The sequence below is a fragment of the Octopus bimaculoides genome, chromosome 1, assembly GCF_046866305.1.
Source record: "Octopus bimaculoides isolate indiv1 chromosome 1, ASM4686630v1, whole genome shotgun sequence".
In the NCBI taxonomy this organism is placed as follows: Eukaryota; Metazoa; Mollusca; class Cephalopoda; order Octopoda; family Octopodidae; genus Octopus; species Octopus bimaculoides.
The window spans coordinates 53669152-53686474 of record NC_142928.1 but is presented as its reverse complement, the minus strand read 5'-3'; the positions used below and the strand labels follow the sequence as shown (position 1 = coordinate 53686474).

Sequence of the window (17323 nt, the reverse complement as noted above, 5' to 3'; positions counted from 1 at the left end):
AAAATAATGTCAAAAAAAAAAAATCAAAGAATTAAATTTGCAATTATTAAAATTTAAACAATATTTTATAAAGATACCTTTATAAGAGTGCACAAAAATCTTTTACAGAACCAACACATACTCAAAGAGATACACTGCAAGCATTAGTTTCTGTTAATATCCTTAATGCTAGTTATAGCTTTGAAGACATAACAGTTTCAATTTTAAGCAATAACTCATGATAGCCAGCAGTAAATGTAATAAACACAAGCCAATGAGGAAGTCTCCAACAAAAATAATAACAGCAACATCAACAACAACTGCAACAAAATAGTAGTAGTAGTAGTAGTAGTAGTAGTAGTAGTAATTCTGCTTGGTATAAAAGATGGGCTACAGCAAATACTCTGCTCAATACCACAGATTTGCTTGTCAGTGTTTCACCATAACCTGTCGAGCATGTTCCTTAGTGGCTGATGATATGTGTATCTCTGATACACATATCATCAGCAGAAGTAGTGTGGGAGCATCATAGCCATGTGTTGAGAGGAATTCTTTGGGGTTTGGTTAATTCACCTTTGGAAACATGGGTGTTTTGTTCAACATCCTTTGAGATACTGGGCTTTGTATATTTTACCCCAGTGTCACTTTGATAGCATGCAATGTTCTCTCGCTCAATAATAATAATAATAATAATAATAATAATAATAATCCTTTCTACTATAGGCATAAGGCCTGAAATTTTGGAGAGTGGGATAGTCGATTACATTGACTTCAGTATCCAACTGATATTTTATCGACCTTGAAAGGATGAAAGGCAAAGCTGACCCCAGTGGTATTTGATTTCAATACATGAAGAGAGACAAAATGCTACTAAGCATTTCGCATGGTGTGCTAATGATTCTGCCAGTTTGCCATCTTATCATCATCATAATAATAATAATAATAATTTCATTTATCTGCCACAAGGGAGAAGGATGAGGGAGACAATAGAAAGACAGACATAAAGTGTGGGGGTTTAGATATAATGAAATGATAAAAAAAAGGAAAGAAAGAAAGAAAGTATACACAGTATACACTGAAAAAGAAGGGACATATGCATAGCATAGAAAGGTTAAAAAAACCCAAAAAGGTGACGGGGAAGATGACAGAGATGTGGCTCTCTTAATACAGGAAAGCCTCTCGGGATAATCGAGGAACCCCACTGTCTGAGATTTCCCTGAAAGCCCAAGAGCAAGTGCTCTCACCTATTCCTTCTCTCCGACTCACAGGTCTACACTTAGAGAGGTACCATCCACTCTTGCCATTTTCACAATTTTCACCCATCTTTCAATAAACTTACTCAAGCACATCACTTTCCTCTGCACTCTCAATTTCCTTTTCAAGTGAAACTTGAAGAAGTCAATGTGAGCTCTACTAAAGAGGAATATATCTGCCCTCTTGCCTTTCAGCCTTGTCCACCAAACAACCTCTTTCGCCACAGCCACCAGGCAAAGGTAAACTACCTTGCCTGCATGAGTGAAGGAGGACGGCAGTGCGATCATCACTGCAGACTCAGCTGACAGACAGATCCATCCCACATGTGACAGCAGCTGTTCAACATAACCATGCAAGTCAGCAATGCCCAGACACTGAACAATGGTATGCAGAATGGTCACAACTTAGACAAGCCCGTCTGACAGCACATTTGTGGCTGTAGAGTTTATCTCAAACCAGTAGTGCTCCCCAGTAGCACTGCCATGCCAAGGACATCTGCAAATTATCCATGATAGTTCCTGACCAGAAAGTCCTCCGGAACAGACTAGCCAGTCCATTCTAATCAGTGCCCAGATTTTCCCTGAGAACATCATCACACTTCCTCACCACTAATCCTCTATAAGTTTCTAAAGCGGAACATCCACCAGTCCCATTGCTTGACTAGTAGAGGGCTGTGACTGTCTGACAACATTCTAGGTGCCAGGTGCCCAGTCTTGGTCTTTTCTTCACCCAGGACTACAGCTCAATCAAGATGAGCCTCACAAATGGAGCCCACACATGCTCGCCATCCATCCAGAAATCATTGCAGGTGGTGTAACCTAAGAGCATATCTGTACATTAGGAGCCACAGCATACCAAATCTGTCATTCAGAGGATGCTAGCAACAGACTGACAGACTGATCATTGGAATGCATCTCTTCCACAAGAATCTAAATAAGAGACGCTCCAACCTGGTCAAGCAGTAACTGGGACAAGGCACAACGTTCAGGCAATAAATGATAATGGAGGCAATGTAAGCATTTGTCACCTCTGCTCAACCTTTCAGGAACAATAATAATAATAATAAAAAGTCTAATCTCTTGTGTGTATATGAATAATAATGATAATAATAATAATAATAATAAATGCCCTGATGCAGTACTAGACAGTGGCTTTCATGGCTTCTCATCTTAACTGATTGGAAGTGTTATTATGTACATTGTTTAGTCTTGGGCTACAGCAAATATACTTCTCAATACCACAGATTTGCTTGTCGGTGGTTTGACCTTAACCAGCTGAGTTTTGTGGAGAGGGAGAAGGTTGATTACAATGACCCACTGCCAAACTGGTACTTAATTTATTGACCCTCAAAAAATGAAAAGCAAAGTCAACCTTGGCAGAATTCACTTAAAAACCCAGAAGAAATTCTGCCAAACATTTTATCCAGCACAGTAATGATTCTACCAGCTCACTTCCTTTATAATAATAATAATCTTTTTTACTGTAGGTACAAGACCTGAAATTTGGGGGAGAGGGCTTGTTGATGTCTGACTCCAATGCATGGTACTTATTTTATCCATCCCGAAAGGATGAAAGGCAAAGTTGACCTTGGTAGAATTTGAATTTGAAATATTAAGATGGGTCAAATGTCACTAAATATTTTGTCCAACACACTAACAAACAATTCTGCCAGGTCACTGCCATTTGTCTTAATAGTAGTAATTTCTTTTATTAGCCACAAAAGCCAAAGATAGTGAAAACAATATAAAACAAAATACAACACACAAAAAGTGGGATTTACATTTATCAATTAAAAAAAGTCAATAACAATAATAAAACATTTACATGGGCAACAAAAAAAATTAGATGTCAAATATTTATAGTATCAAAACATTCATACCGAGACACTAATTTTCGGAAGGTTAGACAAGCAGATCCCATTTCTGAACTACGCAATGGTTCTTCTGAAATTTTATCATCAATCATTTGTTGTGCTAAAATGCCATATTCACAGTTTTCCACATTTCTCTTCTGCAACTGATAATTATAAATATAAAATTAAAACAATTATTTTGTTATGTAATTCTTCAAATGTTCTTGATTTATTGTCATTGTCATTAGATTAACTAATCTATACTTATATGGATTCATATTTAAAATATCAAACATAAAAGGAAAACTAAAATAAAAGTATTTTCACTACTTCTGTATTACAGCTGCCTGCAGTATCATTTATAAGTCAAAATCAAAAGTTTAGTCTCAGTTTATCAATACATATATACTTTGTGCAACAAAACTTAATTTTGCCATGTTTGATTTGAGATTCAAAATCCATCAACTTGACTTTTTATCCTACAGAGAAATTTTTAAAATTAAAGAAGCAAAACACTAAAAATAATAATTATACATATTACTGGTATTAATATCGGTACCAGTAATACAGGATTTAATTCTGTCAATTTCCCAACTATGAATCTTAAGCCATTACCGTAGTTGCGTTCCTTTTCTATTATTTATTCTGGTTATTCTGCTTATTCTTTTACAAAGTTATCTCCCTCGTCACTTATAATTACATCAATCAAACTTCTTTAGCCTAACTCTAATGACGTTAATAGCTTTTTTCCCAATTACCACAGAATAACATCAATACACATAGTAACACCAGCCACAGTGGCTATCTTTAATCTACATATCAGTTTAAGACACCATATGGTTCTCTCTACCTAACAGCCTGTAACAATGTCAATTCCCATCAGTCCCCTACAAACTCTACTAAATTCAGACTATTTTTCAGATCCACAGGATACACAAAATCCCATTGTCATATAAACTGGTTTGATTTTACAAAATAGCTTTCATCCCTTGCAACCCTCTCCAGCTGAGCATCCCTAATCTTGCAGGCTTGTAAATGCTGGTGCCACGTAAAAAGCACCTGTACCAGTACTGCATAAAAGCACCTAGTACACTCTGTAAAGTGGCTGGCATTAGGAAGGGTATCCAGTCATAGAAACCATGCCAAAAAAAAGACATGGAGCTTGAGCAGCCCTTCAGCTGGTCAGCTTCTATCAAACTGTCCAACCCATACCAGCATGGAAAATAGACATTACATGTTGATGATGATGAGTCAGGTACTTACACTACAATTATTACAGGGACCAGCTGGCTTTTTCTGGAACATCTTTTGACCTGTGAACATCCAGATGAGTAAGCACCCTAAACTCCACAAATCTACTGCTTGAGTCAGTTTAATATCTCTTTTGCCTTTGTTATACATAACAACTTCTGGAGCTCGATAGCTGGGGGATTGAATTTGACAAACATCCTGAAATAGTTAATTGCATAAAATATTACATGTTAATCATTATAATCATTGTTAAAAAATTTTAAAATAAACCATAATACCAATATTGGTTTCAAATTTTGGCACAAGACTAGCAATTTTATGGGAGAGATAAGTCAATCACATTGTCCCCAGTGTTTCAACTGGTACTTATTTTATCCACCCAGAAAGGATGAATGGCAAAATCTACCTTGGTGGAATTTGAATTCAGACTGTAAAGACATGAAATCCCTCTAAGCATTTTGCCTAGCATGCTAACAATCAGGCCAGCTTGTCGCCTTCCTATAACAATATTAAACACAAGATTAAGTGAGCTTCAAAACAAAAAAAGTTATTATATTTTATATTTGTAACTTTTTCATTAACTAATTAAGGTGGTTTGATTAATGTATTTTTTTCACAAGTAAAGAATTAATTTCATTCTTTTTTTTTATAAATGTAATGTAATTCTTAATCCTAAATTCCAGTCTAATGTATACATATGTATGTACACAAGGATTAAAATTGAAGGGCCTTAGAGTCAACCTAGCTAAAACCAAAGTCCTAATAAGTAGGAAGGTCGAAAAATCACAAACCCCTTCAGGTAGATGGCCCTGCTCGATCTGCAGAAAAGGTGTAGATAGAAACTTTATAAGATGTACCCAGTGTAAGCTATGGACACATAAGAGGTGCAGCAATATCAAAAGAAGGCTAACTTGGAAGATAGTTTTTGTATGTGGCAGATGCTCAGGAGCAATAAACACTGAAAATGTGCAGAAAACAACTTTGGCCACATTCCAGGGAGAAAAACTAGAAGTAGTTGATAGCTTCTGTTACCTAGGTGACCAAGTCAGTAGTGGGGGAGGGTGTGCTGAAAGTGTAGCTGCTAGAATAAGGATAGCCTGGGCAAAGTTCAGAGAGCTCTTACCTCTGCTGGTGACAAAGGGCCTCTCGCTCAGAGTAAAAGGCAGAGTGTGTGACACATGTGTATGAGACAGCCATGCTCCATGACAGTGAAACATGAGCTGTGACTGCTGAGGACATGTGTAAGCTCGCAAGAAATGAAGCCAGTATGCTCCACTGGATGTGTAATGTCAGTGGGCATACTCGACAGAGTGTAAGTACATTGAGAGAAAAGTTGGACCTCAGAAGCATCAGTTGTGGTGTGCAAGAGAGACGATTGCACTGGTATGTATGGTCATGTGGCAAGAATGGATGAGGATAACTGTGTGAAAAAGTGCCACACCCTAGCGGTTGAGGGAACCTGTGGAAGAGGTAGACCCAGGCAGACCTGGGATGAGGTGGTGAAGCACGACCTTTGAACATTAGGCCTCACCGAGGCAATGACTAGTGACCGAGACCTTTGGAAATATGCCGTGCGTGAAAAGACCTGGCAAGCCAAGTGAGACCATAACCCATGGCCTTTGCCAGGGGTGTAGCCAGCCCACTTATGCATACCTTTACTTCATTGGACAATAAACTCTGCTTGCAAAGACATGTTGAGGCAAGTGAAATCGAAATCGAAATCGAACCAAATTCGATGACTGGCACCCATGCCAACCTTTCTTTCATTGGACACTAAACTCTGCTTGTGAAGACCTGTTGGGGCAAGTGAAATCGAAATCAAAATTGAACTAAATTCGATGACTGGCACCCGTGCCAGTGGAGTGCTAACAGCACCATCCAAGTGTGATCATTGCCAGAGCAGTTGTCTGGCTTCCGTGCTGGTGGTATGTAAAAAGCACCATTTGAGCGTGATCGTTACCAGCGACCAGCGTCGCCTTACTGGTACTTGTGCCGGTGGCACGTGAACAAAACATTTAAGCGAGGTCGTTGCCAGTGCCACTGGACTGGATCCTGTGCAGGTGATATGTAAAAAACTCCATTTGAGCGTGGCCGTTGCCAGTACCACCTGACTGGCCCTCGTGCCAGTTGCACGTAAAAGCACCCACTACACTCTCAGAGTTGTTGGCATTAGGAAGGGCATCCAGCTGTAGAAACTCTGCCAGATCAGATCAAATCGTCCAACCCATGCTAGCATGGAAAGCAGACGTTAAACAATGATGATGATACAGTTTGAACCACAGTAAGTAAAGTTTATTAGTTACTATGTTCCTAGCAAAGCCAGTTACTTAAGTTTTATTAACACAATACAAGTAGTTGTAAATAGATACTGTATAAACAATAATAATGCTCAGTTAGTTCACTTCCGTAAACATTGTGGGCAATGTGTTAATTGATAATTCCTTTGTTTGCAAATTGAATTCAAGTCTTCTCATAGACCACAGGAAACTACTCCAATCTATCCTTATTTAATTAATCTTTTGAAGATAAAATCTTCAATGATGTTATGACACAGGCAGTAAGTCACAAATTTACATCAACTCACTTAAAACAATCAACTTTCTAAACTATAGCCACGTAGTCCTAACAGACACCACACACCAACATACATACAAATACATTAGTTTTATGAGTTCACAAGGAATTTCTTTCTGAGGTGACTAAACTTGTTAGAAATAGCAGCTAAAATTCCTCAAATCTTAAATAAGGAAGGATATACTGGACAATGTAGATGAGATTAGTCACATTGATTAATGGTCTGCCTGACCTAAGTTAATCTAGGATTAAACAACTACATTATTATTTTTTTTAAAACACTGTCTGTCTTGAATAATTTCAGTTTAACAACACTGCTAGTTCATAACTTTAGTTAACTCCCAAATTATAGAAACTGTCATCTCTATTTTGGGCCAAATAATATAACATATCACCTATATATGTTTACTTATGGCTGCAATTAGGTTATGCTAATGAGCATATTTTGGAGAGAGCATTCTACAGATCTCTTCCAGAATATTGTAGGAACGAATAAGTTTGATGTTCATGCCACTCCAGATCAATAGCAACAAATGTTAATAAATATCAGAATCAAAACATGCTTGTGGAAATGGGTTGTGGGCAATTTCCATTCTACTCAAGATTACTCATGTAGTTACTTGATAAAAAAAGGTGGGAGAGGGGAGTGTGCAGAGGCAAATAAAAAGTCAGGTAACTATTTAAGTACCTCATCACTAATGTGAAAACTAAGTCCAAAATCTATGAGTTTCATACATCCATTCTGTGCACTCCACATCAAATTGCAAGGTTTCAAGTCACCATGTACAAATCCATTGGTGTGAATTGCATTTAGAGATCTGCAACAAAAAAAAAATATACAGACAGGGTCAGGTAATAAAATTGTGGCTCTATTTAAAAAGTTATATTTTAATAACTATTGTGAATTAAAAGCTAATTTGAATGTAACATGTAAAACAAATGGGCACACACAAATCTATACTATAAGTACTGGACTGAAATAACTACTGTAGGTAACTAAAATCTTAAGGCCCCAGCATGACTGCAGTCCAGTACCTTCAAAGTAGCATGGAATAAGAGATCCCTTACATGAAAAACAGATAAAAGTTAGTACCAAGAAAGGCATCCAGCTCTAAGACAATGTCTTGTTAATATATTCATGCAAACCATGCAAGCATGGAAGAATGGACATAAAACTGAAACCAGATGTATATGATAATATTCTCCATCTTCTAGTAATACTAACCAATTTTGATCCCTCTCCCTCCTTTTAAAGATTAATGCACACACACACACACACACACACACTGACATACACACACTCACTTCATGTCCAAGGACAACCAGTCACTTCTGTAGGAATGAGAGTCAAAACATCAGGTCATATTGTAAAGAGACAGTAAAATAGCAAATATACACAAAGATTTATAATAAAATGTTATCACTTTTAGAAAAGACAAAATAAATCAGTTGGATACTGAATAATAAATAATATCTAGGAATGAAAGGAAAAAAACAAACAAAACGAAAATGAAACACTTACATCAAAACATCTTTTATAAACATTTGTATCATGTAAAATGAGAACGTTTTCAACTCTGTTAAACATTTTATTTGGTAAAGATTCAACTCCAGCAGTTCTTCAACCAATATACTATGACCATTTATTTGAAAACTGTCAATTACTTCAACTGCAAAAGATTTGTTTAGAAAGTCAATTACAACATCATTAACAACCCTTTCTACTATAGACACAAGGGGTGAAAGGATGAAAGACAAAGTCAACCCCGGCAGCATTTGAACTCAGAACATAAAGACAGATGAAATACTGCTTAGCATTTCACCTAGTGTGCTAATGATTCTGCCAGCTCACCGCCTTACAACATCATTAATAACATCATTTCTATTACTGTTCTCTTAGAGAAGCCTATAGCCATTTGTTTTGTTTTTGTAGGCGATCTGTAGTCAACTGAATTGATCCTAGTATGTTACTGGTACTAATTCTATTATTGCAGAAAGATTGGAAGTTAACTGACTGTCTTAGCAGCATTTTTCCAGGAGACTGAGATTGAGTAAACTAAATGCTGCAAAAGACAGAGTCTAATGTCTACCATTTCTACTGAGTCAACAAATGAGCCTCTCATTGGTGCTCAGCCAGCTAGAAATATCAGACAATCTCCCTCAAGTCACAACCTAATCTTAAAAAAGAAAGGGCACATTGGATAATGTAGTTTTAGATATACAAAAAAATGGTCATATACTGGAATGCTTTAGATAACAGGTCTGCTCAATCAGGGGTGACTTGGTGCAAGGTGTGGACCAAAACAATAACAAAGCAATAGGATGTACTAAATATGCTCTGTGGTATATTTAAAAGAAACAAATATTGAATGCTAGTTTGCACCTGTAGATTTAGGTTGTTGATTGTTTCATGTAACCTATAAGTTTAACTCTTTAGTATTTAAAAACTGGCCATATCCGGCCAAAATATTTAATCTGTTTTATGTTCAAACTGACCAGATCCAGGCTCTCACACCTACCCTACAATGTTATTCTACATTAAGTAATTACACCATCAAGATTTTTAAGATGAGATAATGCATGATTAATTCAAATCAATGTGAATCAATAAGCATATTATGTTTGGTAGAATATTCTGAACACTAAAGGGTATCCTATGAGGAAAGAAAATCAATTAAATTTTAAGTCTAGAACAAATAAATTCTTCATAATAAAAAGTATAAATATAAGAGAAATTTAACTATATAAGATAATGAACTTGATTATTTTCACCATAAAAATCTTTTACATAAACTATTTTAAGTTTTAATGTTTAAACCATACCAAGTTGTTTGCATAATCCCTGCTTTTGTAAAACAATTTGTAGTAAAAGTTGTTCACGTTGCTGAGCTCCTTCATACTGCAAACCTTTCTTGTAAACTTTCACAGCAGCCTAGGACATTTCAAAAAAAAAAAATAGAACTTGAAATAATTTTATAAATGACACCCCCCCCCACACACACACACACACAAACTACAACAGTAATATAGAGGTTGTACTTTCAAATTAAAATTTTAAACATTTCATCAAGCAAGTGAATAATTGAAAGGAAAAATGGTAAAATTAGCAACTGAAGGAGAAGAATTTAGAAAGTTACACATTAATTTTAGTTATATTTTAACATAATGTCTTATCTATACAAGTCTGTTCTTAATTATAATAATCAAATACCCACAGAAAGAATAAAAAATAGTTAATATGACATTTAAGCTTGGTACAGTAAAGCTTTCCTACATCACTCAGTATATATTATAACCTTTAAAAAAAATACAATTAAGGTTGTATTACAATGTAGTATAATTAGTGATTCTATGTTATTGTTTAATCCTATTATAATCTCATATGAAGTTAGTATTGTTTTCTTTATCTAATCATAATTTACTGTTAAGCTTTGAACATATTAAGAAGTATAAAAATCAGTTGATTACTTGCTAAATTCAGTAATTCTTATTTATCTGTATAATACTAAAATTCAAATTTTGTTTGCCTGCTTGTGTATTTCTTGTTTTTTGAGTAAGCTACATGATGTAGTTAAAATGTTTTGATCAATGTGCTCTTAGTCATATGCCCCAGCCTGAAAAAATTTGAAGGGAATCTGCCCCACTGAAGCCTAGAAATAGAAATATTTTATTCATTGTGCCAACAAAAAGTTGTCACCATTTCTGATGACAAAGAATATGAAAAGAATGCACAGGGTTTTATGTACACAAACCCACACACATACATACAACTTTTAGAGATAAAGACATTTCAATTCTTATACTGCGAAATATTTCCAGAAAATCTTTAATAATCACCAAATTTTAACTTTAATAGTTTACTGTGAATTTAAGATCATCAAATAAATTAAAATTTGTTTAAAAAATTTTAAAACAATAAGTTAAAAGAAATTACAATTAAAAACTTATCAAAAGATATGATTTCGCCAATAGGGATAAGGTACCTGACAATCTCCATCTAGAAGAACGGCTTTATAAACATTGCAGCATTTTCCTAGCCCCAGCTGTTGTAGCAACTTCCATCTCTGGCCTTTGGATCCATTGATGATATCACCAGTATCAATATGAGACATCAGCCACCAAAAGTTGCCGCAAGATAAATGGAACAGTTGATCGCTATTAAATTTGAAAATTTTTTTTAAAAATCACAAAAACAAATTTGAGTTTTAAAACAGAAAAAATAAAAGTTGAACATTTTCCAAAAAAGAAAAGCAAATTATCGTATTTGATAGCATTGAAGATACCTCACAATTTCAGGAGAAAATGTTTTAAGTGCATTAAAGCTTATGGGACCCAACTCTGCATATAGGACCTAGGATGATTTTTTGAGGCAACTTTTTGGAAAAGGAGAAGAGTCTTATATGCAATCAAATATGGTAATCTAAATCATACACTTACCATCATCATCATCGTTTAACATCTGCTTTCCATGCTAGCATGGGTTGGACGATTTGACTGAGGACTGGTGAAACCGGATGGCAACACCAGGCTCTTTTTCATTATTTGTTGCTGTTGCATGCTTTTTGTAATTTAGTTGTGTCTTATAGTTTTAGTTTGTGTACCAGATTATAAAACTTAGAAAAATGAATTGATGGAGGCCTCTTAGCTGTGGCTGTAGATAGTTGGTAGTAGCCTAACTTTTTATATACTTGGATAGGAAATTCATGTTAAATATTATTCGTTTAGGTTTAAAAGATAATGAAATTCATAACTGCCAAATCTGTTATGTTAGCAATACAGTGTGTGCAATTTACTGATTAAATGTAAATTGTGACATAATGCATTAAAATTACCAATTTCAGAAGGGTTTCTATGAAAGAGAACCTGGTAGAAGCAATACTGTTTCTAAGAACAAGATGTTAGTAAATTTTGGATTTTGATGTAACTCCAGTTCTCTAGATACAATAGTTTTTCAAAAAATTTTGTAAGAATAAACTTATCAATTATAATATTTATTTCATATAACCGCCATTGATATCAACTTGCCTGAGATTGCTCCTTCGTGTTCATTTATATTCCAAACACCAACTTAATAATAACAAATTTATTTTACTAAATTCTTCATTATCTTAAAAATTAACTGAAACTGAATTTCAACAGAAATATAACAAAAAAGTTAGTGTAATTTTTCATGTTGCATTTATGTAAATTAATTAACCAAGCAATGCTTTAATCTTGAAAAGGAAAGGTTGAGTATTTAATTGACTTTGTTTCTATTAAAATGCTGCTTAAGATGTTCAGTCTTTTAGTTTTTGCTTTAATGTACTTCACATTTTTTAACTACTAAACAAAGATATTCCTGATTTTCTTTCATAGTATTTTTTTTTTGTTTATTTATTTTATGTTCTCTTTACTTTCATAGCTTTTTGGTAAAATCAACCTTTTTTTAAAAAAAAGATTTTATATGTTTTGCCTTGAGCATAAGTGTATGTAACTTCTTTGATAAAAATGAATAAAAAACCAAAATGGCATAGCTATAGTCTTTGAACACAAACTTTAAAAATGTGGGGTATTAAAAAGTCAGCTGATGATTCACAGTAGCCATATGTGTTGTGTGCTTTCAATCAATGTAAGAAATATAATGATGAAACTAATAACAAATAGAACGGTGGGGGCCAGAACTCATGATGTCATAAATCGATGAGTTGTAGTTGGAACTAAAGGTTTTGTATATCAACTCTTCATCTCCACTTTCCTCATCTTCTTTTCAGCAATAGTCATATCTTAAAGATGAGGTAATATTAGGATAATTTTTCTTTCTATTCATAGAAAAATATTTTATTACTTTAGGGACTTTTTATCATAATTTTATTCAATTAATTAATTGAATGAAGCATTCATGTTAAAGGAAAGGATATATAACTAATTAAGTATATTTCTTTAGTCATAGTCATTTGATAAATTACTTTAGATGCTTAATCTTTTGGTTTTAAATTTAATTTACTTTAGATTTTTTTGAACTGGTAAAGAAAGACGTTCCCAATTTCGTTTTATAGTATTTTTATAGTTTATTTTTTACATCCTTTTACTTTTATAGCCTTTCGATAAAAACAGTCTCTTTTTAAAAAAATTATAGAAGTTTTGTCTTATGCTTAAATGTTTGTAACTTCCTCAATAAATAATAGAAAAAATGTAGATATATATATAAAGAAAATAGTAGTGGATCCTAATCAGCTGAAAATTTTTTTGGCATACTCTATCATTGTATGCTACTGCCTATCTTATTACTAATTTTCATAGCAAAGACTATTATACATGGTCACAGTCTAATGACTGAAACAAGTAAAATATATCTTAAAAGTTTATTTAATCATTCGCAAAACCTAGAAAATAATCATCTTTATAAGGTAAATCAGCATCCTCAAACCTTGAAATCTCATTTTCACTGTAGGCATCCATATCCTTACTTTCTCCAATACTGAAACTCTCTGCAATAGGAACTGGCTCATCAATAACTATTTCAAAGAATAGATCCTTCACAGAACCATCAAGGTTGTTACTTATGCCACATTTTTGATATGATGTCACAACTACCTCTTCCTTTACAACATTCCATGAACTTTGTACCCAGTCACAGACCAGTGTAGTAAAGGCCTCTTCCTTCACCCTGTTGGTATCACTTCAAAATCTGAAGACTGCGTCCACATGCTCCACTCATCCTAAATGGTTTGTCAGTCGAAACACCTAAAAGCTGTAAGTGAGTGGTTAAGTCTCAAGAAATTATAATTAACTGGATCTTCCATTCTTCAACATTCCTCTTACCATGCTCAGTTGGTCCTAAACTAATTTGGCAGGTTTCTTTAATAGCCCATTAGAATGCCTGATCAAACAACAGTTTCATTCCTTCCCCATGAATCCAGCTTTTTGGATAGACATGAACATAAGTGTCATTGGATACTCTTTCTTTAGGCATTGTGTTTCTTTTAGAAATTAAGAACAGTGATAGTTTTGTGCCATCAGTGTGGCATACTAATGTAACTGTGTTAGTGTGTCTTAATCACAAATGTAGCACCCTAAGATTCTTCGGTCTCGTTTGATGATACATCAAATAACAATGATATTTCATCCATGTCTGTGAAAGTTCAAAATTAACTTTTATTGCTTTAATCACACACTTGAGAAACCTTAATTATTTTATCTTATATTCTTGTTCTAATCTTCATACAAAGGTTATTTTTCCTTATAAATTTGAAACTGCATTATGCTGACACTCTAAAAATCATTGATATCTCTGTCCATTTCTATAAGTTTTGAATGGTGCATAATTATTTTAATGGATACTGAAAAGCAAAAGTTTCTACAGTCAAACACCTATGTTTTTAATGCTTCTAATTCAGGCCACTTTCAATTTCCCTATAAAGACAGTGTTTGTTATATCTAGTAGTTTTCAGTTGATTTTTTTGGCTCCTCCAAGTACTTACCATTTTTATTAGTTGGTGGCAGACCAAAGCAACTGCCCTATTGCCATGTTACTTGGCATATACTGCAACATGTAACTTAAATTTAATGTTATACCATGCCTTTTTGGTTTTTTTGCCATGGGTTTGAACTCTGTGGGAAATTTATAAATAAAATACATTTTAGGAGTATCTTATCTCAACTTCATCTTCTTTCAGATTATCTGTATAACTGTTAATATTTTGGTCAGGAAAGTTGCCATCCAGGATATGTAATGTGTATTCCTGGTGGCGATGTTTGGTGTTCCTGCAACTGGCTATCAGGATGTTGCTATGGTTTTGTTGCCAGCCATTCAACACTAATAACTGACAGGTGGAGCAAAGTTCATTAACACACCTTTCATTTTTCTAGGAGCATTTTTCATTTCGGTAACAAGCATTTCTTAAAGGTAACACAGTCATTAAATAATATAAGACATATATCAGGTGGGGATATTATATAATGGAGAAGAAAGTACAGAGATGATGTGTCCTCTCCACAAAACTGCTGATGCACTATATGCAATTTTCCATAAATTTGAGCTAAAAGTCTTTGATAATTTGACTAATTTTCTATATTTTATTATGAATAACAATTTCTGTGCTGAACAGCTTATCCAACTCCCTAGCCTACAGTCTTCAGTACCTGTTCCGTAATACAGCCACATGCAGGGCAATTTTTTTTTTTTTTTTTTGATAGATTTAAAAATAAAAAAGTGCATCTTCCCTTCTCTTGATTGATTTCATTCATTGAATATTTTAAACAAATATATTTTTAATAAACCTAATATTGTCTTGCATTGTCATCTTTAACCATTTTTCTTACCATATCTATTGAAATATATTGACTTTGCTTCAATTAATTTCGAAATTAATGAATAATTTTTAAAAATAACTTTGTCATTATGGAACTGATATTTAGAACATAAATTAACATTAACTTTTGATGGAAGGTCTTAATTTAAATCATTTTAAATTATAAAATGTGAAATAGAACTAGGGTTGGTCTCAAGTTGGTAACAAAAATGTTAAACTTCAAGCAAAGCCTGCTTATTTATTGAATTCTGATATATTAATAAAGATGCTATGTTTGTAAAAATAATAATTTATCTTAAATTAGAATAAAATATAAAATTAACAAAAGTTATGTTTTTATATAACATAGGGAGATAAACATTTATCGGGAATTAAAATACAGATAAACAAATGTTACTGTAAAAATATTTCAATAATTTTGGTCTTTTATTTATTTATTATCTAAAAAATTAATAGTCTACATTATTAACAATAAAAATTCTATAATTAATCTTTTTAAATGAAATTTCTTTAGATAAAACATTAAGTTGTTGGTATGTAGTTCTAATGTAACCAAGATTGAGTAAACCTATTGTTGGAGTCATTCCAGTTGTGACCATCCCAACCCATCCATTTGTATATCCTTGACTATATTTTGCAATATGTTCATTTAAGGTGATAGGATGTGAGTTGAGAGAGTTTCGGCTGCTATTTCTAGCAGTTCAATAAAAGTATATATATTTCCCTGTTGGAATCTTTTGTCTTTAAGTGTAACTGCTAGGAGACTGAAAACTATGCTATTCTGAAATCTAAAACTGCTAAATAACCAATCATTCAGAAATAATACTCTTAAGAAGTATAATACAAAATTAAATAAATGGAATTAAATGCACATTTGGAAGAACAGACTCAATAAGCATCACTATATCAACAAGTAAAGTATTTGGCATAAATGAAATATTTTATACATGAGGATTTCAAATAAATATTTACCTTTTTTCTTAAAAAGTTGAATATCCCAATCCTAAGACAACTTCAGTTGCAGCAATTATCAGGGCAACTTATAAGTAGCATCCAGTCTATCCTTAATAAATAATGGACATTTGTTCCCTTATTTTAATAAGGTGCCTCAATAAATCGTTAAATACTTCAAGTAAAAGAATTCCTGGGAAATGATTACAATCAACTGCATAGCAAGCAAGTTCATGTTATGACTCATTCAACAATATCCATGGTATGCAGCATACCAAACTATTTAGATAAGGCCCCTTTGAGTCAGAAATATAAGGGATAAAAGAAAAGCATGTAAATGAAGGATGAGGAGGAATAGAGAATAAGGGAAACAAGGCTATTGGAATTTGTGATTCATTCCATTCCTATATAAACTCAGAAAAACAAGTATCTTCTGAGATCAAAAGTTCCACTGCAATGCTTCATCTTTGTATTTTCTCATAAAGTCTCACAACTCTCTCTCTCTCTCTCTCTCTCTCTCTCGTGTGTGTGTGTGTGTATATATCCAAAGTTTTAAATTTAAATTTAAAACTTTGGATATATAAACAAGGAGAACGATCCCTAAGGAGTCTAATTTAGACATTTTTGCGGTGAAATCTCCTGCTATATTGGTAACGATTACATGGTTTTCTATGAAAAATTATATATACACACACACACACAGATATATCTATATATAAATAAAATATATATTATAAATATACAATTTATATACACACACACACACATAAATATATATATTCTTTTATTTGTTTCAGTCATTTGACAGCAGCCATGCTGGAGCACTGCTTTTAATTGAATAAATCAACCCCAGGACTTACTCTTTGTAAGCCTAGAACTTATACTGTCAGTCTTTTTTGTCGAACTGCTAAGTTATGGGGATGTAAACCAGCATCAGTTGCCAAGTGATAGGGGTGGGTACAAACACAGACTGATGATGATGACGATGATATATATATATATATATATATGTATATATATATATATATATATATATATATATATATATATACATATGTATGTATGTATATATATATATATATATAGTAGACTTACTTGTAAAATAGGACGTGTGCGTTCAATAATGTAATAATACAAAGAATATATATACATGTATACACACATATATGTA

The 17323-nt window shown here is 33.4% G+C and overlaps 1 protein-coding gene across 2 annotated transcripts in view; it reads right to left on the bottom strand.

Annotated features, from left to right (window-relative positions):
• The window catches only part of LOC106870402 (serine/threonine-protein kinase Kist), a 35740-nt gene that overhangs the window by 5910 nt on the left and 12507 nt on the right, over positions 1-17323 (bottom strand). The window contains exons 1-7 of one of the 2 annotated variants that reach the window (XM_014916454.3): positions 16174-16308; positions 10894-11065; positions 9734-9842; positions 8433-8580; positions 7599-7728; positions 4349-4534; positions 3113-3249 (exon numbers count right to left, since the gene is read on the bottom strand). In XM_014916454.3, coding sequence (XP_014771940.1) covers positions 3113-3249; positions 4349-4534; positions 7599-7728; positions 8433-8580; positions 9734-9842; positions 10894-11022 — 839 coding nt within the window. In that variant the 5' untranslated portion in view covers positions 11023-11065; positions 16174-16308. Of the gene's footprint in view, positions 1-3112; positions 3250-4348; positions 4535-7598; positions 7729-8432; positions 8581-9733; positions 9843-10893; positions 11066-16173; positions 16309-17323 lie in introns of those variants that run through there. The other variant, XM_014916453.3, reaches the window with a different exon arrangement.